Consider the following 25,176-nt stretch of genomic DNA (forward strand, 5'->3'; position numbering starts at 1 on the left):
CCTTAGAAAGGGTAAGTTGGCAAAGTGTCTAAATGGATTCATTGATGTCATTAGGTTTATTTCCACACTTGAATTGGAGGCGGTGGACGGTTTTGGTGCATTTTGCAGGTACTGTAGGCTCCAGAGTGCTGGTATTGCAGAAAGCATGACCAAACACCCCCCTTCGTCCCGCATACCTCTTGCTTGCGTTCCTCTCCCTGCCTCTGAAGCTGCCAGTAGATGCGAGCTCGCTGTGACTTTGGGCTGCACTCCAGAAACGTGCTGCTGTTCTCCACGCCATAGGTCAGCTTGTCCTCCAGAGTGCCTTGTCCGGTGAGATCGTCTACCAAAGCAGAGGATCCACAGAAAAAACCTTATCGCTTATATATGTACAAAGATAAGTAATCCATTCCAGAATCCTAATGTAAGTCAGATTTTATGCACGTTTTATTTACCTTAATATACCATTCAAGACAACTTATAACAAAAAAACGCTAGATATGCACAAACATATTGAATGAATGTAAAGATAAAGTATAAATTTCCGTACAGGTATGTCGTCTTTTGGCATTAGCGCTTCTTTAGACTTGTATCTGGATTTACCTACACTGTAACCAATAGCTGTAAAGTTACATAGTTTTTTTTTTTTTTACGGTGTAGGCTGGTCTTACATAAACGAGAGCTGCCAGAATCAAACCCTTAAGTACCATTGTTAAATTTGGGAGCCTATTCGTCACTATTCACCCCTCAGTGTTGCTCTCCCTACAAAACAGCAGCTTTTGGCATGCAAAAATCTGAAGCCAGATGGGATCATGGATGTTCCGAGAACACATCTGTCACCAAGTAGAGCTGTTAATTTCCAGCTGTCGGCTCCAGAATTGCTTCCATGCCACCATTAATAGTGAAGCACAGTGGTCTCTGTTCACTCCTTTGTCCTCGGTTTAGCCCCCGGAGCCTTGGCCTGGCCGCTCAGGTGGTTTTAGCTTACGGAGTAACGGGCAGGTCCCTGTGTGTGGTCCATTGCCCCCGTCTAGTGCTGATTCTGACGCTAACAGGCAGTTGCTTTTGTAGGATGTATTGTTAATGATGAAGGACCTTCCTCACTATAACAGGGATTTACACAAGCAGCATGTGAACAACCAGGCGACAATTTCGGGGGCTCTGTACAGGCCTGAAAGACTCATTAAACTTTTTACAACTGATGTGATTCTGACCTTTAGATGTATTTATCCAGAGCAATGAACATTTTTGAGAAGTGAGGTCAGACAGTCCCTGAAGCAATTGGGGCCCAAAGATGAAATCACTCTGCTGACCTTGGGATTTGAACTAGTGACCTTCCAATCAGAAACAGAATCCTAATTCACATGCCACTCCCCTTAATGCTGACCATTTTTAAAATAACTTTCAATGTTTATTTGGAGAAATGTTAAATTTGTCACAAAAACATCTTGCTGTAGGAGCACGAGTGAATTTCACAATGGCTTTTTGTGTTTCTGCAAAGACAAAATTTTAGACATACAGTATGGAGCCTTTGAGAGAGAACTACTGCGTGGAGGTCATGAGACTTTGGACATACCACTATGCTGGAGGTCCGAGCACTGGGTCAGAGGGTCTCCGTTCCTGATGTCCTGACGCCTTGTCCTCCTACAACAAAATCATGGATGCTTCCCATTAACAAAGCTGCCTGTTCCCGCGCCCTAATTAACATACGCGTGGCAAGAACAAGGCAGTGCCTTGGCAACAGTAAGCAAACAGTCGCATTTCAATGTTTTGTTGTGCGTTTATGTTCATTTTTAATGTGGAAAAGGGCTGTTTTTGCTCAGGGTGGAATTTCCTGAGCAAACACATGCATGTGGTTTTGTGTTCAATCTCCAGGCCGGCAAAAACCCTAGGCACGGCCTCTGTGCTCTGGTATATCTCTCCCCCTGCATGTAACATCAGCATGGTGCTGTTGAGGCCCCCGTACTACTGGCTTATCTTACGGGTCAGTCGAGCCACCCGGTGGAAACCTGATGCCAAGCTACCGATGTTGAAGTTGGTAAACCGAGAAAGCGCCGCACGCTAGGGGGACTAACTGCCTTTCGGAAGAGCAAGTCGGAATCTGAGCACTAATGAATGAAAATCCAAATGGCAAGGAGGGATTTGGCTAGAACTCGGGCAGAACGGCATCTTGTTTAGTACCTCCAATAGCGATTGAAGCCCAAGTGGCACCTTTGCCAAGCTCCATCTGAGACTAGTTGGCGCCCCCTAGGTGGTCACCTACAGTATGTCACCCAATGGCTTGACCAGTAGTGTATCTTTTATTCTTACCTTTCTGGCCCTTACAACAGCTGCGTCGATCCCTACATCGTAATTCGTACACGTGAGCCATAGGGTTACAGCTGAGAAAATGGTCAAGACCCTCATATTCCAGACAACACATATAAGAGGCGAGAGTGAGGGTTGGTCATGTCCAGACCATTAACCTGGAAGCGTGCCTCTCCTTTTGTAATAACTTTGACGACTTTAAAAACATCGTTAAAATTATTTTTGGCCAATGCTCGATGTTTGCATTATGCAGTTCGCACTGTTCTCTTGCAGTTCCGAACGCAGTGGTCCATTACCCTATGGTCCCTCATGAAATTTTCTTTTTACTTTAAAGGGCCTGTTAGTGTTATCTGAAATCCACTTCCTGTTTTCCAAGGAATTTAGAACATCATACAGTTGGGATATTTTCACAGGAGGCCTGGTTCACAGATGGCCACTGTCCTCAACAAGAAGTTCAGAAAATAACCTTTTTACTATATTTGATGACATTTAAGGTCCAAGACCCAGTGATCTTCCACTTAACTCCTCTGTCTGTTGATCCTTAAGGATGTGGGGAATTTGCAGACATGCTTGCACAGTGTCTAGAGCAGGGCTGCTCATTTCTCCTCCTGGAGGTCTAAAACCCTACAGAGCTTAGTTGCAGCCCCAATTTAATACACCTGCCCTAGTCTTAACGTAGGTGGCTCTAATACTGAGATGCTACTGAAGAGCCTGATTATCTGTATCAGGTGTGTTAAATTTGGGCGCCACCTAAGCTCTCCAGGGTGGTAGATCTCCAGGAGCTGGGTTGGGCAGCCCTGGTCTAACACCGTCCAGGATTTTTGCCCTGCCCTCTGAAGCAATGGAGTGAATTTGCCCACAAAGGGTTAAAGAACATTCTATCAGCCGTTCACCCTGCATGGTTTCCTGAGGAACATTCCTCCTTCCTGCCTGGCGTGTCCAGTGTGGGCCAAATCGTCTGTTTCTCATTTCTCCGTGCAAAGCAAATATTTGGTGAAGACTACAGTGGTCTTCTGTGGCGATGTCCGAGTGCAAAGAGGGAGGAGGGGGGTGTGGCCCGGCTACCTTTTGGCGGTGGGGAAGTAGCGAGAGCACTCGGTGCCATCCCAGGCGCAGTAGGGGTCTCGTGCCAGGCAGCACTCGGCGCAGGCTTTGCCATAAACTTCACAGCGGTGCAGGGGCATCTGGGAGACCCCGATGGATGAGCCCAGGTACAGCTGTTGCTGTTGGGAGAGCAGATGTGTGTTACTGTCCAGGAGGACTGGTGATCGTCTGCTTCTGTTCACTGTAGCGGGTTCAAGGGGCAAAGACAGAAGCAGACAACTTCATACCGAGTTAAATGAGGCTAGCAGAAATCTGTAGCGTTTTAAACAAGTGCTAAAAATTACCCATTTCAGTGAAGCAGTTTAGGTTGACCGCATAAATAAGTACTAGTTTACAATAATTATTAGATTATTAAGGTATTGCATATTGACCCACCCCGCTCGTGACGGACATTTCCCCCTTTGCTGACACTGAACATATTTCTGTACGTCTATATCTGACACAAGCTGTGATGAATATTTAAGTGGTGCCATTAATCCTGAAAATTAGCCATGGACTACAATTTTTTCAGATTTGAAAAAACAAAAAAGAACTCAACAGAAACCATTACACACAAAAACCCTTGCCTTAGATTTCATACCAAGTAAAGCAAAATCAAAAGCTTATTTTACTTTTGAATTGTGTTTTTCACCCTTTGGGAATGTTTCTTTCACATATTTCCTTTGTGTTTTTGTTTAGGTTTTTTTTCGGTTTTAGGGTCATTTCAGCGTATGTAATGCATTGTTAATGAGCCTGGAGCTTAGTAACCACTCTAAAGCTCCATGGGACTTTGTGCAAAACAATAACCGAAGGAAACCTTTGGCCACGCATGTTAGCCTCTCCCTCCATGTCATTTCCTGTGTTGTTTTTCCATGAATGTCTTCGGTAATGAAACACACATGAAATGTTCAATGTAGCTAGTGGCATTCCCCTTTAAAGCAGATATTACTGTGTCAGCTAAAGTGCATATTTAATATGCTGACTAGGGGGCACTGTGACCTCCCCAGCGAAACTGCTTCTTGACATTTATCACTGGAACAACATTAACAACAAATGTTCCAATTTCGAGCGATTGTGTCAGGATGTCGGCCTCCTTTGAATTTGACCGGCTGCAGAACAGCCACGCTGAGCTGGGCACGCTTTGGTAAGGCTGTGGAGAAAATCTTAGATTAACGTGAGGCTTGCGAATGTGTTCGGAGGAGGACTTACCTGCTTGGTGGAGAGCTCCATAGCTGTAATGACCGTGGGCTCCTACAAGGAAGAGTGGCAGCCAAATTAATAAAGTTCAGAGTTAATTTTCACAAAACAACACCTCACATCCCCTCCATGTGGTGCTCCAGTGAGGCCGTAATATAGGGCAGCAAAGAGCTCTGACCTCAGCATCAGTTCAGTGAACCACTGACATTTCAGCTTAATACTCTGCGGTTAGACAAAAAAATCCCCTTCCTCTCTGGATTTGGTCATAGGTGGTCGAGCTTGGCCTACATATTCCCCAGTCTCTCCTCTCTTGGCATCATACCAGAGATTTTCTGTTAACAAAACACCAGATCCTTCTTGACGTAATGCACCCTGGAAGTAAATCAGGTCCAGCATCGGAGCTGCTGAATTGCCTGTAGCATCTTATTGACATATTTTGTGTAGTATTTTTTTTTTTAAAGAAGCTCCATCACCTGGAGACACATTTTGTGTTATGGACTTGGCAGATTATGATTATGTGTGTTGATGACCTGGGGAATCTCTCCTTTTGGGTTTAGTAAAACCCTTCAGCTTTTAAAAGCTCAGGATTTCGCCCTTCAGCCACTGCTTTCGCAGTATTTCTGTTTGCCTCTATGAATCTTGGCAGGCCGTACCCGGAAGACGGTCATCTCCTCCAGCAGAACTTCTTCCAGATCGTGCCAAGTCTCTCTGGGAATGGACACCACTTTCAGAACAGTCCCTATATCTTGAAAACAAGACAGAGAATGTGAATGTGGCCCAGCACACCCCCCTGGGCCATGTCATGCAGGGGTGGCAGGGTTGTTTCTGGGGCCCCATTCAAAACGTCACTTTGGGGCCCCTTGCCCCCCCTAATGTAGTGACTCACAGGCGGGAGGCATGGGCTGTAAGTTATGTTCATAGCCAATAGATAAACAAAAGAGAATTTAAAATGATGTAACATAAATAATCAACTATATAGGAAGAGGTCTGTCGGGAAGAGGGTTCCAGAAACAAACAACTTCATCTGATCACGGCGGTAGTCACCTGTCCCAATGAACATGACGTCATACTGGCCATCCTCTGCCTCCACCCTGTCCACCACAATCTGGGTAAACTGGTAGTCCACGTCAGTCTTGGTGATGATGGGCTGGTTGTTGATTGGATAGACAGGATTGTGCATGGCAGGGTGGCCTCTGGCAAAGGTGATGACATCATCGGGAAGGTCCTTTGTCGACTCGAACCCCCCGAAGGTCTTGCTCGGGCACTGTGAACCAACAAGAGCCACAGCAGTGAGGGAATGGCGACCCTGTGTTGGTACCATATACCACGTGGCCTCCTCTGCATCCCTCACTCACTGTTCCTGGCCGTGGATAGGGTACCCTCCCCTGGAAAGACACCCACTGGAAGTTGGGGCCATCCCGGTGTGCGTAGGGGCCCAGGAACACCCTCCTAACGTCGGTCATGCTGTACATGCACACCGCCGACCCCTTGAAGATGTTACTGCAAGTAGAAAATCAAATCCATTACCCTGGAGAACCTTCAACTACAGATTAATCCCTGTGATAAACTGCCTTCCCCCACACAATTAGCCCACGTATTGATTACGATGCAGCAGTGGATGGTTTGTTAGTTTTTGTTAAATGTTATTTAGGGAAAATTCAATTAGGTGTAACGCCAACTCTTATCGCACTCTGCAGCTGCACATGCTCCATGACAGTAATGCAGTCAAAGGAGAAAAAGCTAGTAGATGAATAATATTTCCCATTATGTTTTCTTTGAATTCTTTGAAGTCTTTCTTAAAATATCATAGATCTGTCCCCACTCTCCCTCTTGAATACATAGCACATATCTTTTAAAAAGTTTACATAAACATCTGAAGCTTTTAATCAGACGAAGAAAACATGCTTTTTAAGGATAGGTCATTACCCCAATCCGCTTTTGGTCTGCTCACGTGTGCTAACTTTGCAGACACGTGCACCGCATTCATTGAGATGATGACCGGCCCACATTTACTGATATGAATATTTGGACCAGCAGGTCACTAAGTGGAATTCTAAGGAATCCTAAGTTTCTGTCAAGTGGAACTATACAACATGCTCCCTAAATATGGGATAAGAAGGAGCATCAGCATCAGGGGCATTATCCTATCCAAAAGCTATTGGAGAAAGTTGCCAGCCTCAAAGAAAGGAAGCATTCACCTGGATGTTGCAAACACAGCATAAATGACTGGATTCTTCGGGTCCTTTGAGCTCATCATAAACACGTCCTCTAAGGGTGATAGAGACACAGTTAGCATGAACCAAATAAAACTGGCATTTGCCCTGCAGGATGAGGAAACGAGACACAAAGCGACTTACGCAGCTCATCAAAGTGGGTGTCGATGCCGTTATTGCCGGGCACTGAACAAACCAGGCGGGCTTTTAAGAAGGTGGTCCATTTGTTCACCAGGCTCCTGTGACCCCCAAAATCGTTCTGTTAAAGAGACAGGACTTGAATGAATGATTGCAAAACAAACCGACAAGCATTCTACATTTGACTCGCTCATTGAGAAATACACAAACGGGACATCATTAGAATGGCAAAAAATATGGAAAATACATTTCCCAATTTATTGTGAGAAGAATAACTCTTATGAAGCTGCAAAGGTCATTTCACCAGGCGTCCTGTGGTATTACGATTTATATGTGAAAGAGTGCAAACTTCTCCTTGGATACCAACTGAGATATCCTTGGTATTTTGCACAATGGCCCCATTGTGATGTAAGCACCATCAGGTTCACCCTGGTCTGTTGCCAGTGAAAGGTTATAACCAGTAAATTTGCAAAATGGAGGACCACGTTGTCTCAGGACATCGCAACACACGAACTTGTAGCCTGCAGGATCCTCCCACGCACAGACACACGTACAGTACACAGCCTTTGAAGAGCTTTTACCCAAGAGGCGTAACGACAGATCAGAGCTGGTTGAGCGATGCTGGTACTCAGGTTTATTTGTTTTTGCTAAGGAGGTGTGGATGTTCTTCCACTGGGGAGGGGGGGTTACCTTGCAGAGCTGTCCGATGCGTGCATACGTTGCTTTCCCCGTGTGCTCGCCGTCCATTGCGTTCTCGCGGAAGAACAGGTAGATCTTGTCGTCTTCGGGGTTGTCGCTCTCAGGGATCAAGTTCACGCCCACAAACCGGGGGTCTGGGAGTGAACAGACACAGGAGCATCGCATCATCTGGAGGTTTCCAGAAACTGTTGAGGAACCTCAAGAATGTTCTACAACCAGTGCAACTGCATGTTTACAGAACCCTCAAAACCTTCTAGTTTGTAGACCTGCAAATGAATTCACCCAGAATAAATATTCACTTACAGTACCAAAATTAGTTACATTTAACTTGGTGAAAATGCTAACTACTTTGCCATCTTGGCCTGTCTCTCTATTAATTCTGAAGCTCTTGAGCAATATTTGGACATTGGACAGAACGTTGTAAAATGGGGTTATGTTTGCCAGTGAATGGGTCCCTGTCACATAGCTTGGCCCAAAACAAGAACAGTCAAGGGCTCAAATCATATAGAGGAAGACACTGATTAAATGGAGTAAAATCCTCCGCTGAGCTGAAACCAGCTCACACACATCATCTCAGATCCACTGGGGTGTGACATGTTAGGGGGATAGATTATTTCCCTAAATCATCCTGGCTGACCTCTTTGAGGACAACTCCCTCCCCCAGCCACCAACAACCATCCACATATCTGCTTTACCAACAACTCCAGCTACCAGAGAATAAAGGATACTGGGAATTTAGCTGAAATCCTCGTATTACCTCCTCTTCACAAAAAAACCCCACAATGACAGTCTCTGAAAAGAGGAAGACTTAAGGAAACGGGGAGATAAAAGTGTAATCTGTGTAAAGTCTAAAAAGATTAACCGACGGACAAAGCCGGTTCTTTCTTTATTTGCAGTGATGCTAACAGAGCGGCGAGGTGGTTGGGGGTGGTGGTGGTGGGGGGGGTTAAGTAATGCAGCTTGAGATTTGAAGGCCATATAAAAAGCTAAGTAAGTCTAAAGTCTCTGGAAATATATCAGACGTGTCTGAGCCCTAAAGTTCTGCATTGTGCTTCTTAATTCCCGCTTTCACGCAGACAGGGGGCGCACTTCAGTCCTTGTTAATCCCCAAAGTGGGTATGAGACATAAAAAAAAATGCAAGGTTATGAATAGGCGATATCTGATGTCTCTGATCCTCTCAGCACCACGTCAAGCGGAGGATGGATTCAAAGAGTAGGTTTGCAGCGCCCCCTGATGGCAATATGAAAGCAGTTATGTAGGTATAAAAGATCAGCCATGAAATCTGAACTGCACGTGAACGTGAGCTCTCTAAAGGTTTTACTGCATGTGGTGATTTTCTCAGGACCCTGAAGACAAGTGGTTGACAGACACGAAACAGACCGGAACACCCTTAATGACAGACGCATCGGGGGCAATGCAAATATGGTGATGTGTCGGCCGTCCGTTCCCATACCATTTAACCACCTGGAGTCGTGCTGCTCTGTCCGGATTGGGTGATGTGGCCCCAGTGTGCGGAAAATGGCAAAGTCCCTTCCCATGAAATCCGCCGACGTCCCAGAGTACAGCTCCCCGTCTGTGAAACAGGAAAAAATACGAGTATCAGCACCCGTCTTTCACATACCTGGGCGATTTCATTTTAGGTGCTTGGCTGATGTTTTTATCCATCATTAAACACTTCCACAGTTGGAATTTTTGATGGATTAATTCATGTTCACTTCCAAGCTACAGCAGCATCCATGGTAGGATAATAACAGGCTTTGCACCGGCTTCTCGGCCTACACCCTTAATCACTATGCCACCTGCAGGCCCCAACAATTAAATCCCATCTTTGTGCTTGGTTAAGTTTACTAAAAAAAAACAGGACTTTGTCTCTCTGTCTATCAGATTCTTTTATAGCACATTTCCATGTCATCTGCAGCCCATCTAATGCGCGCAAATCCGAGATGCAAGCCCGAAAAATCCGGCTGTAAATCCAAGATATCGATTGGACTATGAATCCAAGATCTGAGCTGAGCCGAGGGTCGAATCTCTTTCTCAGAGAGGGACTGTGTGCCAGAGAGAAGATTCCTACACGCCAGGCTGACAGCAGATCGGTTAATTAAAAAAAAAAATTGTCAAACCGTGAATCAAAATCAGAATCATTTTTATTACCCAAGTATGTTTCCATACAAGGAATTTGCCTTGGTGGTGCTTTTACGAGACATTACAAAAAAGGACATTACAAAGAACTTTCAACGTTAAAGAAATGTAAAAGGCATATACAAAGAAAACGGCATATATAAATCACATTTATTCCCAGGATTTTTATGCTAAACATGTAACTCTGGTGTTGCATGCTGATTGGTTGTGTACTGATTTCTGATTACTGATTTTCTCATTCACATATTGTTGTATTCTGTTGTGTTTCACCTCCATGAACCGAGACCAGCGGCTAGACGCTTATCCTTGAGAGCTGTGGCCGTGATGTTTATTTGGTTTTTTCCTGGCATGTTTTGATCCCTTTCCTGACCCTGTTACTGCTGAAAACCATATTTGTTTACTCTTCCCTGCCCAGAAGTAGTGCTTATAGGAACAAGGCCTAGCCAGCAGGACGTTGGCTTCGGTCCCTCAAGGGTCCTACTTGGCATTTTAACATTTCAAAGCCTCTTTCACATCAGTACAGTCTCACAGAGTTTTCACTGTATTGTAGGAGTGTCTGAGGACTCCTGGGTTTTTAAATGGTAACTGGTACCTATAACTCTTACGCCCCCTAGCTACCGCTGGCATATCTGCTCAGTAGAGCATTTCAGCGAGCAGTATGATAAAATACAATAGCATCCAGTGATCAGGAACAGGTCCAGTGACCGGCTGTGGAATCAGACACAAGTCTATTCTCTATACCACACACCCCCACGTCTCTATTTATATCCGGACAGCAAGGCTTGCTGGGAAACCCGGGAGGAAGGTGAGGCAGGATCACTCCCGGTGCACTCACCAATTAAAAGCGACGCCGACAGCAGCTTGGGGTCATAGGGACTCTTGCCGCGCCCATTCTCCAGCTGCGACGTCTCCAGCCGGAAGACGTTGTCCTAGTTAGAAAAGTACAAGTTCATAAGGTGTTTGAGGATGTTAACATGTGTATGTGTGTCGTTTGGATGATTCTGGATCAATTTCTGCTAACGGGGAAAAAAAAACCCAATTAATACTCTGTCTACACAAGTCATCAACATTTTGGGGTTAGGAAATGACAGTTCTGCTCAAGAAAGATTAAAAACCATGGAGCCCCAAAACATTCCTTTAATTTCCCACTTCATCAGCTGAACTAAGTGATTTAAGGGGCCATCAGTGAATTGCCGAGAGGTGAACAATGGCATTGTGGCCCTGATGGATGGCAATTTGAGAAATGAAAAACCGTCCCGTACACCGCTATTGGCGCTCTCGGATCTGGCCCAGTTCGGCTCAGAAACGTTCAATTAAAAGCATTTGGGGATCAAATGAGGTGTGAACAGAAGCTGCTTCATGGAGCCATGAAAGTATGACTGATTCCATCACGATCAAGATTGGGGGATTTGCTCAATGGTACTGAACTCCTATAATTGGGGGGGGGGGGGAGGGGGAAGCAAATCTTTTAAGGAAATGACACATACCACGAATAAGCAGGACCATTTTATGGAAATAAGGCTTTTCATGATCAAAGGTAAAAATCATGAAGATGGGGACATGTGGAGGGGTTGGGCCACAGGGGCACTGGCCCCTGCTGAAAGCTGATTGGCCGCCGGAGTGCCCCCTCCCATGTCACTCACTGATTCAAAACATAATAATAAGGGTAATCCCTCTGTATGAATTATTGCTACTCTTATGCTCCCCACCAAGAAAATACTTGAAACAAGAAATGTCAGTGACAATTCTCCCGAAAGATATGCATAAATTGAAGCTAGCATTAAGCTAGCAATGGTTTGACGTTACACATTGTTAAATTTAAAAATTAATGAAACAGGAGAAACAGACAGTATTTGGGTCAGTGTCAAACAGCCAAGATCCTGCAGCCACGGCGGGCGCCATCTCACCTCCGGGCGCTTGCCCACTTCCAGGTAGGTGCAGACGGGATGGAACGCTCCTGTCCCACAGGCATACAGGTGGGTTTGGTTGAAAAACTGGAGCACTTTGACGAAGTTGGAGCACTCTTTCTGTGGAGGACAAGAATGTGGATCAGGTGACAGCCTTTTGCATGAGTCCTGTTCCCTCCCTTTTTGTTTTTCACCAGCAAACACCTCGCCTTAGCTTATCTCTGCTTCCACCGGATCGCTCTGCTTCAACACTAACATCTCAGGTAAAATAAGGTGCTTTCAAATGAACCAAGTCACTCAGGACTCCGTGTTTGAAGCTCCGTTTGACATAAAGATCAGAGATCATGAAACAAATTTGTAAAAAACGATGCATATAATATTACAAAACATGTATTAATTTCAGGATTCAGAGGAGGATGAGAACAGCATGATTATGACTGCTGACACCCTGCTGGTTTGTTCTGAGGAGGAACCAATGGTGTGGAGCATAAATTAATGTGGTCAGCTGAACATCAGCCAGGCTTCCTTGTTTCAGCCGGAAACAGATCATGACGTGCCCTCGGCGGGAACGAGAAGGCCGGCGATTGACCCATCCCTCCTTTCTCAGGCCAAGGCCATGTGCTCAGCATGGGTGTGAAGGGAAGCCATCCGAGTGGTGTATAGCTCAGCCTGTCTCCGGAAGGTCATGGGTTTGAATCCCGTGGCTGGCAGAGTAATCATTTCACAGCTGTGCCCTAGAGTGAAACCCTTAACCTCAACTGCTTCAGGGATGCTGGATGCCCCTGCTGTCTGACCCCAAGCTTTCCTTAGGAGAAAATTATTTGCTAAATAAACAAAAGTCAACACACTCTCCAAAGTGGGTGGGGCCATTGTAACTGCAAATGCCAACGTTGCTTACATCCACAGTTCCTCATGATCCTCGTAGTTGGATGGGGTTTATAAAGTGAGGGTAGGGAGACCCTTTCTATGGTAATGAAATGCCGCAAGGACCAGCAAAGAGTCTCGTAAAGTTTTTCTGCATTTATTAACCGACGGCTGTAATCAGCAGAACTGAAGATGAATCCTGACAAGGTTCATACAGGTTAAAATGCAACTCTCTACACGGGATGTTCAGTCAGCTGTCATTAGCAGAATCGAAGTTAGATTTTGTGAAGGTCAAAAAGTCACCCTGCACTGTCCGTTCAGCCGAATGGAACAGGGATTTCAGAAAGCTGTCAGAAAGGCAGTTTGCGGCTGTCTGGTAATTCGGAGAATGGCCAGGAGGTGGCGTGAAACACAGGCTACTACTGCCCATGGAAGGTGACGCCTCTCTGTGCTTCTCCGGCCCACTACATTCCAGCATATGATCTGTAACATTCTCGTGGCAGCACTGTTTACCAACACTCAAACCACACATTTGCATGGGGGCCCTCTGTTGGCCACAAATAGTCACTACACTTTTTCAGTGGGGCCCCAGAAAAAACAAACCATACTCTGCATGCTCACATAGCAAAGTGGAGCCTTCCTGGGCCCATACCTATGTGACACGTCCCGGCAGGACTAACACTGGCCCACGGCCCTTTCCCCACCCTGCGTCTCGTCTCAGCTGGTTCTTTACTGAAGTGAAACGTCAAACGCACGTGTGGCCATGAAATTACGACCTGTGAAACTCAACTTCCATAAAACATCCACTGAGAAGGCAATGACGGGAGTCTGCAAACATGCCCGAGTGCGATTCAAACCTGACATTTGGAAAAGAATCTTTTTCACTAAGATTAAACGGGCTACAAACTAGCCATTTATCAATCAGTCTTCCAGCTGCTTATTCGGGACAGGACCGCAGTGGGGCCTGGATCCCATCCCAGACAGTACAGGGCACAAGGCGGGGAACATCCTGGACGAGTTGCCAGGGACCCAAACGACATCTGGCTAATCAGCCGCTTTTGGAAACGATGCTCATCACAGCTGTGAAACCGCATCGAACGAGACTTTTAACGTGTGGATGCACATTTATTTTTTGTTTATTTAATAACATCGCCAACCTGTCCATTTCTGAAAGCATTTTGCCGTAAATCAGACACCCAAATGCTGAAAGGCTGACATAAACAGTCAACTGTCAAGAAGGCAATTTCGAACTCGTCGCATCGGATCCCGGCCTTGCGACTTTCACCACTTTTGCTGTTTGAAGACCCGCCTTCCAAGGTGCCCAGCGACAGGGGGCTACACCAGACAAAAAAAATGCTCTTAGTGGCTGGCAGAAAGCAGTCCACGAGGGCCACATCTGGAAGACATCAGCGTGTCTACCTGAAATCGACATTAAATATACTCAAGGAGGCCATTTGGCACCCCCTTAATGTGTACATAATACGGGCAAACAGAGGGCCTTCGCGTAAACATCTCGCACACTGTGCTCCTATTAAGGACAAATCACCTTCCTCATTTACGCCCCACCAGGGACACCGGCAGGGTCTTTTCCAAATGTGAAGAGTGGACCCTTCTTTCCAAAACTGCCCCCCCCAGCCATTTACAGTAAATATTTAGTGGGCCTGCACATTTTGGCTTTCATTGTCACAAAAAAAGCACCGTACGTCGGCAGAATCTGCGTAAACAAAAGCCTGTTCATTCATTTATCATTCCAAAAATCTCATCACCGCCCAAAAACACACGAGGTGACTGTATAAGCCTCCTGACAACCACAATGGTTTTCTTTCAAAGAAAAATACCACCCTGTCGGATGCTGAGTTTATAAACACAAGAGGGATTTTCCAAACAGCGGTATTGTTTTAAGGTAGAATTAATATCCATGAGAGTGTTTTTACTGTAAAAGCATTGCTTATAGACTCTGATTTTTAGTCCTGAATATTAACCAGGAGGAAACTTCATCATGTGTGTGTGAGAGTTGGGTGCTCCTGAAAATCAGCAAACATTGTTTCAGTTGGGGGCGTTGCACACAGAATACTCACCAATAAGTCCTTCCCTGCCCACTTGCACTCATCTCGCCTTGATGGGGTAGCAGGCCATGAAATCTGTAGTGTTCAAGCAGACAGTCTTGTCAGCTTATTAACTTGGAAGCACTGGAAACTCTTAAAATCGAATTTAAAACTGAGAAGTAAATAAATCACTTCACGAGACACCACATTTGAGGTTTTTAAGGTTTCATTTTTTCCAGTAGTGACCTCGACAAATAACCGTACCTGCAACTTGTTAAAAAGGGTTGATTTTTATTTGACGCATTTCTGAATCACATTTTGCTAGACTCAAGAAATAATTTTATGTGCATGTGCTTTGGACAAATAGCCATAAATCACTAGTTTTAGCCTGATACCAGCTTGGAAACACTGTAAGACTTTCCAGGAATTAAATAACAGACACAGATTTTGTGTTTGCATCGGATTACAAACGACAGTACGATAAATGAAATATTTCCTGCCCGACAAATGAAATGTTTACGTTGAGCAGCGTTGCCTCGCCTTCATGAAAGATCAGATAATTTTTTTCTTTCTGTCTTTAAACCTGTTCCAGGTAGAATAATGAAATTATACTCAGGATTTGCTGCTGGAGTGAAATGAAAACAATACCAGGAACTACAGAAAGGAAAAAAGGGGGGAAAGGATGGAGATATGATCGAGAAGAAGGGTAGAGGAATGAGATCAGGGACTTGGGCTTCCTGACAGCATTCTTTCTCCAGCGAGCTGGATTCCGAGTCTAGTCGGCCGTTCCAGACGGTTAATGTCAGAGAGACGAGGACCCTTTTTCAAAGATCCTCCCCCCCACTCCCAGTTCCCATTTTCCTGCCGGTATGGAGTGCTCGTCTGCACGTCGGTCATCCCCAGGTTGCAATGAAATTCCATGCTGCCAGACCGAGGAGAAGACAGGAGGGAGGTCTCCGGCTTTTAGCTGGACATGTGGTAGGTCTTCAAGCCAGCAAACCTGGAAGAAAGCCCCCCTCCCCCCCGTTCCTCAGCAGGGCCTCGTGGGCTTGACGCCAAGCTCTCCTGGACATGCCCCCCCATCCCCCCCTCGGTGTTGTGGAGCTCAGTCCCAACGGTGTGTCTCAAACTCGCACATTGTCGATATTGCTGTGTTCTTGGAATGCCATTAGGAAGAGAGCCAGACTGTCCATGGATCAAACATCTCACTATACTGTAATGCTCAGTTTCATCCCAGGCTCAGATGGCATGAGTAGACAGGAAAGCCTCCAGATCACAATTATCTGCACCCATGTTAAAATATCCATATATATTAAGATTATAACATACAGTACCAGTCAAAAATCTGAACCTGCTTTTAATGCATTTGTCTCCATTTTTGCTTGTTATTGACTTTAAATGGCCATTACACAATGAAGTAACACATATCAAATATTGCAACAAGTCTCTTTAGACTCTTCAAAATATCACCCCTTTGCTTCCATGACAGTATTGTAGACTCTTGGAATTCTTTCAGCCAGCTTCCAGATGTAGCCACCTGGAATGCTTCTCCAACAGTCCTGAAGGAGTTTCCACAAGTTCTGGGTACAAGTTGGCTACCTTGCTCTTACTCTTCGATTCAATCCAACTCATCCCAGTCCAGCTCTATAGGGGTTAGGCTCATGAAAATGTTGTTGTACCTTGAGACCAGTTTGAAGTATTTAAGCCAAGCACTCACTATGTCACGTAGGGAAATCTCCAGTCCTGTACACAGCTTCACAGCATCATGATGGATTGAAGGGACTTTCCAGGCATCGGAGATGCCAACACAGGCCATGTGTTTTTCCATTCACAGTGTGTTGGACGGCTCTCCGTGTTTCATGGGATGTGGGGGCCAGTTCGGGCTTAAAGGTCACATTCTCAGTGGTGTCCGCTGTCCCCCTATTGCCTTTATTAGTCACCCTGATCTCTGATGTAGGATGGTTCCTCCTCTTAAATATTCCCTGGGAAGCTTTTCCAAGTACCCCCACTGGGGCAGCCTGCGGGGCAGGTTTTTTTGTTGGCGCCTGCTGCTGTTGTTCCCATCATGGTTTTCACATCTCATTTCCTCATTCCCGTGACGAGGCTGTGTCTCCTTCCCGTGGGTCAGTATGCTGCTGGGGGGGGGTGTCCCGGTGTACTAGAAACCGTTTTGCAATAACGGCAGATGGAGAACCTCTGATATGATATCTCAGACCAAGTGGCATACCCATGAACCGTTTGCGTTCCTGGAATCCTGACTGCAGTTAGACCATGCCCTTCTGGTCAAATTCACCACACATGCACAAACATGTGTCATGTTTGCCTCTACCTGTGTCTGGTTCGTGTTAAAAATCTGCTCGAACAAGTTCCAGGTCATGGGTACTGAATAAACACCGGGATATTTCCACATTTTAGTTACAGATTGAGCTTGACGGGAGATTTCAGGCCGTCTCTAAACGTTAAACACAGAGCCAAACTGAACGTGGACTAACGCGACCAAATCATCAGCAACCTGTCCTCCAACTATTTGTCTTTAAAAACTGACGGCTGTCATATTTTGACATCACACCCAGTGCCAGACACCCCTAATGCTCCTTCTGACTATGCTATGCTAACCGTGTTCCTCCATTTGGCTTTGCTTCACCCCAGACACACACCCCCCCCCCCCCACTCTGAAGCAGCGTTACCTTTAGGTAGTCTTTGTTAATGTTGACAAGATTAAATGAGAATATGTGGTCCTTGGCCCCCACCACCAGCCTGCCCCGCTCCTCGTCCAGCAGGAAGGTGTGGTAACTCGAGCTGTTAGCCAGACCGTTAAAGGTGATTAGATTGTTGGAGTCCAGCATCTCTGTGAAGGGAAAGGGAAGATGATGGTTAGCGGGGAATGCGGTGCACAGAATTAGGGTCCCAAAACTCAAAGAGTCGCTTTGCACGCAGATGCACTATTTGAACGGTAGCAAACACCACTGCTGGCCACAGATTAGGCACTGATGAGTATTGGAGCACTAAAACGCAATGGATAAACCTGGATGTATATTTTTATATAATAAATGTTATATAAATACTTTTATATATATTATATATTTTCTAAATATATAATCAGGTGCAGGAATACATGTAATTTCTTCCACGATGCAGAGGAAGCAGGCAAAGTCAGTGGTGCAGACGAGCCATCGGCGCTATGGCCGCAGGAACCGCGGCACCGAACTCGAGCCGTCTGCGGCTTGGCCCGCCAGGGAGGCCGCTTCCCCCACGCACCGGCTCTCGGCTGCCGACCCGGAGCTTTCCACCGCGTCCCGTCGGGCCATTAGAAGCTGGCAGAGCGACACAAGAAAGTGCCGCCGATTATGGCGCTTAGGATGTGCGTGTGGAGCCAGAGTCACCGCGTGTTTACATCGGATGCGGCGTCTGGTTTCTGCTAGTGAGAATCAGCGTCAGGCAAGAACGGCTTAATGACTTCCAGGGTCAGCACAACTCGGAATGGAAAAACTCATAAGACAGGCAATCGGTGTCAAGGATGGTGTCTATATTACTGATTAGCTAGGGAAAAAATTCTGCATAAAAGTAATTACAAAATATCCTACTACTATAACCAGGGCTGCCCGGTGTTTCACGAAGCAGGATTACTCAGTTAGCTGGATTAATGTAAGCTAGAAGTCATGATCATCCAATAAGAGTTTAGGCAACAAGCATTCCTATTGGACAATCATGATTTCTATCTTAAGTTAATCCAGCTGACTGAGAAAATCTGCTTCGTGGAACATCCCACTGGGCTGATGTCAGCATGGACAGTCCGGAGTTAACTAGCTGTTCCATTCTTCCCAAGCCTAGGATAGACTATGCATGAATCCACCACTGACTACATCTAATATTATATTTATTATTTTTATTAATAAAAATTAATTCATCTATCATATATAATAAAAAAAAAAAAAAATAATAATAATGGGCGATTACTGTTGTTGGGGGGGAGAGACTGGGCAGTAACCCAAGCAGCAGAGTCACTTCACAGGCAGAGGGCATGCCGGACCATGTCACCACCCCAGAACACCCTCACATGGCAGCGCCACCTTCCTGAGAGCGACATTATGTTTAATTTATGATTTATCCACCGAAAGGTTTTGTGTTTAAGAAGAAAAGGCGTCACTCCCAGCGCAGCGGGTGGGGTTTGTGCTGGAGGCTTTTTTTAAAAACGTCTGGCGCATTCATTTCTTTTATGAATGGCCGGGAATTTTAATAACTAAAGGGACTGTCTGGAAGCTTCTAGAAACAGTTCTGAAGATGACAATCAACACAGAGCCCTAATTCAAAATTGCACAACTGTGCATGATTTGTACCCTTTCTGGTACATCTTAAAAAAAAAATCTAAATAAATAAATAAAAAGATGTATAAATAATGACAAGATGACAGTGGTTAACGGTATTACTCAGTGACGGAACAAGTACAGCATGGTAAAGCTGCAATTATTCATAATAATGCCATGACACGTGGTTCATAAATCATATTTTCCGTGGGTTTTTCCTCAGTTTTAGTACCAATAATAAATCGCACAGAACTATGCTGCATGCAAAATCTGCCACAATATAATTTATTATGATGAATAATAAAATTAAAAAATGCATTTACTGTATAATCAACAAACTCTCGAGATACTGGTCATTTTACTAATATTCGTTTGAGACAAAAAAAAAAAAAGACGTGTAGTTCATTTACAGGACCTTAAATCCGGAGATGTTGTCATTAAATGTAAATGAGGGAGTTTTTAGATGCCTACGGCTCTTGGTTCCCTGCATGAAAATGTCAAATCCTGCGAGTTCAGTCGCAGGGTATAATTGCCATAGCTGAAGGCCACAGTGCAACAGCTCGCCTCATCATTAAACGCGGCTCTGAGTCTAAGTTTTTCTCTGGGTTTCAGAGCACTGGAGCATCAGTGGTACAGGTGCCAGAAATGTGCAAGGGAGGGGCCGCTCGTCCCAGGAAGCCCGCGGGGGCTATTGGACGCTCGTCTCCGGCTCCTTCCCATCCCAGCTGTCCAATTGCAGTAGTCAGTCACCCTCGCTTTTGCCCGCTCCGCAAACCCCAGGCGCCACGCTCGACAACGTCGTCGCCGAAGCTCCTGGGCACTGCTCCGGGGCTGGGGGAGGGAGACATGGCTGATTGGGGGCTGTCAGCTGGGGGGGGGGGGGTACCCACATGGGGCAGGCGGACAGCCACTAGAGGAAGTGAGGGGGGGGGCAGTCTCCCAATATGTAACAAGATACGGTCTGAGTGAGGAAAATAAAACCCTGAAGGATGTTAGAATATATACACGCCATTACCCTGAATGGTTTTAACCGCAATAACGTGTCACGAAAGTAGCATTAAAACTTTATGGCCGATTACATTACCCTCGCTGTCATTTCTGCCCAGCTACCTTCAACAAAGGAGCCATGTCTAAAGTTTAAAGAAAAAAAAGTTAAATTCAGATACGAATGGAACGATGCACCAGCGGACCTACATAAGAAGTTTGCTGAGTTGGTGAGATGTATTGGGGTGAAATTAGGGGTCTTTTATCAGAGTCAGACCTCGATGAGACCCACACCTCTTCTTAAATACATTTCTCCATAGCTGGGACTCAGAGGAACTGAAGCCCGGTGTTTCGCCCACGAGGATCCGGCCACACAGGTTTGTCCAGTGAGCATCTTCACATCCTCCGAGAGAAACACACATCTGTGCCCAAGTTCCTTATGGTTGCCTCAGTGCCAGATGTGGTTCTCGCTGCCACGGGCGATGACAGGCTTATTCCCCCGAGTTTGTTTTCGATCCATTAGAGCTCGCTGGCAGAGAACAGCTCTGCGTTTTCTTGTTCGTCATCATCTCGGTCATAAAAAGCATGGGTCGAGTAAACTGCAGGATCGCAACCTGTGCCAAATCTTGAAAAGACTCGAAGGCGGGTTCATCATGAGGGCCAATGGTTTTGTACGATATTCCAAAAAAGAAAATACGGTCTGAACATAATGCTGCATGTGCGGGGTTTTATGAGCCTTAGTACAATCCCCGGAGTAATTTATCACCACTCGAGCGATGGAAAGAAGTTCATCGTCCGTGTCTGTGTCAGAGGCTCTGCTTTCCGTATTAATGCTTCTCCTCAAGACACCGACACGGTGTTGTGCGAGATGTTACTTGTGATCTATTCACAAACAGCCTTATCTAGCACAATCACCCCTACCTCCAGCACGTCATCCGTTAGAATCTCCACACGTCAGTAGGTGAGAATGCACCAATATCGTTACACTGCGTAGACGCAACCGTGAAAAACAACTCTTTGGAAACCTTATTTATCAGGTGGCCTTTTGACCACCTTCTCCTGCAGCATGCAGACCGCCTGCAGTCAGTATGCATTTCTGCACCATTAACAGTAGACACGACGAGACTGGTGCAGCTACAATGCATTAAGCCTGCTTTGGTGGCAGGTGAGATTTCCCTGACTTTTTTCTTGGCATATGGGTTTTTTTTTCCTGTTCCATTTCACCCGAGCTCTCAGCCTTTATCTGAGTCACGATCGGCTGCCGGGTTCTTGCGCCTCCGATAGGAATCCGACATCCAGGCCGACCAAGGCTAGCTCCCGTGGATCTGGATCTCATCACTTCCTGTCTCCGGATAAACAGTGGGACACCTAATGAATTTTTCCTCAGTGGACAAAGAAATGCACACCCGTTTGAAGTGTGTTTACATGTCAGTGCTCAGGAGACTGCTGGTTGGGGTGGGGGGGCAGGTCCTCCGTCTGCTCCTGGTTATAGCCACTCAGAGTTTTCAGAAATGCAAGCGACTGAGAAATACTTTCCGTAATCATTTTCTAGAACGTAAACAGTCATAGTTCCTTTATTTTGGTCAAAATAAAGAGCATTACTCATTTCTATTATCACGCATACAAACAAATGTTCCAGGTGATACAAATGGATTACTCGCTTTGACAATATTCTGCAAGGAATGTACTTCCTTGATATGATATATATATATATATATAAGTTATACGTTTTAGCAATGCTGTGACAATGACCTTGTTTACTGACTGTGCAGACATAATTCTTTGTTTTATACAAATGCATGTCGAAAAGTTCACTCTGAGAAACCCAGCACCGCTCTGGAAATTGAAGGCACATGTTCTCCTTACGAGTCATGATTTACAACAGGGAACCATCCCTAACGGAAGTACAGTCTTACCCTCAAGGATAACGGCTAACCTTAAAGGTCGAGCTTTATTTTCTTTCATTGCTTGTAGATACAGGCTCCAGTTTGGAGAAAAATATACTGAAATGTAAAATGTAGCCATAGACTTTATCTTACTCTACAAGTAGATGCAAATATCACTTAAACGCATTACGTGAGATACGGATCTTCGACCGTGGGCAGCAATCCTCTGCTGATGACATTCTTAAGGTGATTTCCAAGCCACAGTGAAGTTTACGAATTTCATAAGTAATGCATGAGGTCTGGTGATTTTGAGGTGAACTGAAGTTGACGAGGTGCAGTTGTAAGGTCAAAACAGGTCACACAATTTACTAAAATGCTAATTGACTGCCTTAAATGTGCAGCAGAGATCGGATATCGCCTACCAGTTGTGTCATTCCTGCACACATTTGCCCCTGTCTTCCTTACACCTATGGATTCATTTCCCTGGAGAAAGCACAGTCCCACCGTGCCCTGAATTGACATCAAAGCAATGAAATTTTTAGGACAGTGATTAATGGCAAATCCACTGCTGTAACGTACATCTACGAGCACAAGCTGACAGCATAGCTTGGGGATGTATGAGCTCCATTCCAGGAGGAAATCTGGCCAGGCTTTTATGGAGCAGAATGCATTCACCCCCCCCCCCATAGAGAACATTAACATCAGACTGAAACAGGCCCAGTGCTGTTCCTCAACCATTCAGACACATCTGACTTCATATCGCCAGTGAAACCCAGTGGTACTTTATCAGAATGTTACATGTTCAGATAAATTCTCTACTTATTGCATACTACAACCAGCAATAAATCTCTCAAGTGTCCATCCATTTTTCAAACTGCTTAGGTCACAGTGAATCTGAACCAATCCCATGAAACACCCTGGACAGGATGCCAGTCCATCAGAGCTCACAAAAGTGCATTATGGGAGGTTTAGAGACAGCACCTAACCATGTGTGTTAGGAATGTGCAAGGAACATGGAAATGCAATTTCAATCATGAGGAGAACATACGAACACAGAGCTGGGGGCGCGATTCGAACCCCCAGTGTTTTTTGTAACTGAAATTCCCCAACTCTTCCTGACCACTGAAAAGCAGTCATTATCTCAAGGACTGTAAGTTGAAGGAACTGATTCCAAAGCCAAAGGATTAAAAAAAACTTAAACACAGCCAGGTGAGTTCCCCACAGCATCATAAAATTATATTTAAACAGAAAAACATGGAAATATCTCATGGAAACAATCTTATGGAAAGAAAGGCCAAAGTGACTTTACTTTCTGTGCCCCTGGGACGACGAACTAAGTACCCAGGGCCATTATCGTACCTGTCAGATCATTTATGGTCTGACAATCCTACATAAATACATAGAGAACCAGGGCAGTAAATATGGGCTAATCAATAGCATGCTGTTAGTGATCATGTTGCACTCCCAGGGTGCACTGGGAGCGGGCAACCCACACTCGCACCTGGGCTCATCTGGATGACATCACCATGTCTCCTTCCCCCCACAGTGGCGTGAAAGCCATCTCTCATCCTGGCTCGCTGCATTTTTCCCAGCTTATTTACAGGAACACATGGCAACCACAACCGGACTTCATTGACACTCCGTTCTTGGACACAAACTGCGGAACAGGGCTTCTACGAGACTGTGGATCCTGCTGAGGAGATCCAGAATGTTTTCAGTTGCTAGAGGCCATATTCACAACCAGTGCTGGTCAACCAACCAAGCAACACAGGTGGCCACCTAGATCGCTACCTTGTGGGAGGGTGCAGACATAGCCAGCTAATTGCACTTTGTCTCAGACAGGGGGCGCTGGTGGTAAAGCTTGTCTAGGGCGCCACATGGGTTTTGACTGGCACTGTTGATAGCTGTGAGTGAGTTTGCTTCCTCCCTGCCTTGAAGGGATCGAGTCCCCAGATTAATTAGCTGCTGAACACAAGATGGGGAGCCATTTCACATCTAGACAATGTTCTTCTTCATTTCAAGTGTTCGAACCCGACGTATTCAGGGCCACACTGACCTCTGTCTCCTCAACCTCTCCTAAAAAGCACGCAATCAATAAAAGCTCCCCTCTCCCATCGTCGCCTGTCCAGGAAGCCTCTTTGATGTGACTACAACAGGGCTGGAGTGACCGGCCACAGACCAAGGAGGGGGGGGATGGTCGCTCCCGCAAACTCTTCCACAGGCAGAAGGAATGAAGCTTCATGTGCCGTTTGTAGAAGTACATGGAAATTTGTTGTTTCACATATGCTCCTTCTCTCCATATCTCCATCTTAAAGACCTAGGCACATACTGAGGCAAAAGCAAAGCCTGGGGATTGAGCACAGGGTCAGCCGTCCATCAGGTCCCCCCCCGGCACATTTTTCAGGGGGTAAAGAACAATGTTCAAGGGCCCAGTGGAGATACAGCTACGCTGCAGAGCATGAAGTTGAAAGCGACGGACGTTCAACCATAGAGGCCTAACTTGCCGAGCCAGAGACCATCACAGCCCAACGTCCCCGAAGGCACAGCTTACGGTCTGTTTTCCTCAAGAACGATCTGGTAGCCTCAGTACCCCTGACGGCGAGCCTCGGGCTTGGTTTGGACCCGCGAGAGGCTTCTCGGGGACGTCTTCTCCAGGCTGGCAGGGGTACAGGGCGCGTTGGTGAGTTTGCTCACGTCCGGATCTCGCGGAATGATGCCGTAAAGTGTGCAGAGGTCAAGAGGGGCTCGGGTAATGGAGTGGCCCTCAAACCCCCCCCCCCCCCGGGGTATTAGAACAGAGATGATTGCATGGGCTAAAGCTGCGGGTGCTCTTTGTAATGCTAAGCGTTGCTTACACAACCCACTCCAGCCGTCCCGTGAATGCACTCCACAGCTTAAGCAAAATATTGAATCATCTGAAAGAACCATCCTGTTGATTCAAAAACACATTGTGGATGAAGTGCACTCTTTTGGACTACTCCGCAAAAGAAATAACAGTATTGTAAACTAAATTTTTTTTTTACGTCCTTTACCTCCTTTTGAACAATAGTGACATTGTCATTTGCAGAAAACGTGTAAAAATGTTCCGATTTTCCCTCAGAGACAGGAGATTGTGAGTGATGCTGAGACTGAGGTCTCACACCTCCAGGTCTATGGGTTTGATATCTTGTATGTGTGTGTGTGTATGTTTGTGGGTAAATGTGTGCGTCTGTTTGTGTGTCTCTGTGTATATGTCTTTGTGTGTGTGTGTTTCTCTGTGTGTATGTGTCTCTCTGTGTGTGTATGTGTGTGTGTGTGTGTGTGTGTGTATGTGTCTCTCTGTGTCTCTGTGTGTGTCTGTGTGTGTCTGTGTTTCTGTGTGTGTGTATGTGTGTGTTTCTGTGTGTGTTTCTGTGTGTGTATGTGTCTGTGTGTGTATGTGTCTCTCTGT

General features: G+C 45.7%; 1 protein-coding gene across 1 annotated transcript in view; it reads right to left on the reverse strand.

The window, feature by feature from the left end:
• The window catches only part of sema3ab (sema domain, immunoglobulin domain (Ig), short basic domain, secreted, (semaphorin) 3Ab), a 37,896-nt gene that overhangs the window by 4,311 nt on the left and 8,409 nt on the right, over positions 1-25,176 (reverse strand). The window contains exons 2-16 of the mRNA XM_023791395.2: positions 17,260-17,420; positions 14,606-14,668; positions 11,664-11,783; positions 10,592-10,685; positions 9,071-9,190; positions 7,608-7,750; positions 6,924-7,038; positions 6,765-6,834; positions 5,922-6,066; positions 5,611-5,830; positions 5,220-5,311; positions 4,579-4,620; positions 3,352-3,509; positions 1,556-1,623; positions 177-322 (exon numbers count right to left, since the gene is read on the reverse strand). Coding sequence (XP_023647163.1) covers positions 177-322; positions 1,556-1,623; positions 3,352-3,509; positions 4,579-4,620; positions 5,220-5,311; positions 5,611-5,830; positions 5,922-6,066; positions 6,765-6,834; positions 6,924-7,038; positions 7,608-7,750; positions 9,071-9,190; positions 10,592-10,685; positions 11,664-11,783; positions 14,606-14,668; positions 17,260-17,420 — 1,757 coding nt within the window. The remainder of the gene's footprint in view (positions 1-176; positions 323-1,555; positions 1,624-3,351; positions 3,510-4,578; positions 4,621-5,219; positions 5,312-5,610; positions 5,831-5,921; positions 6,067-6,764; positions 6,835-6,923; positions 7,039-7,607; positions 7,751-9,070; positions 9,191-10,591; positions 10,686-11,663; positions 11,784-14,605; positions 14,669-17,259; positions 17,421-25,176) is intronic.

The sequence above is a fragment of the Paramormyrops kingsleyae genome, chromosome 1 (genome assembly GCF_048594095.1).
Source record: "Paramormyrops kingsleyae isolate MSU_618 chromosome 1, PKINGS_0.4, whole genome shotgun sequence".
In the NCBI taxonomy this organism is placed as follows: domain Eukaryota; kingdom Metazoa; phylum Chordata; class Actinopteri; order Osteoglossiformes; family Mormyridae; genus Paramormyrops; species Paramormyrops kingsleyae.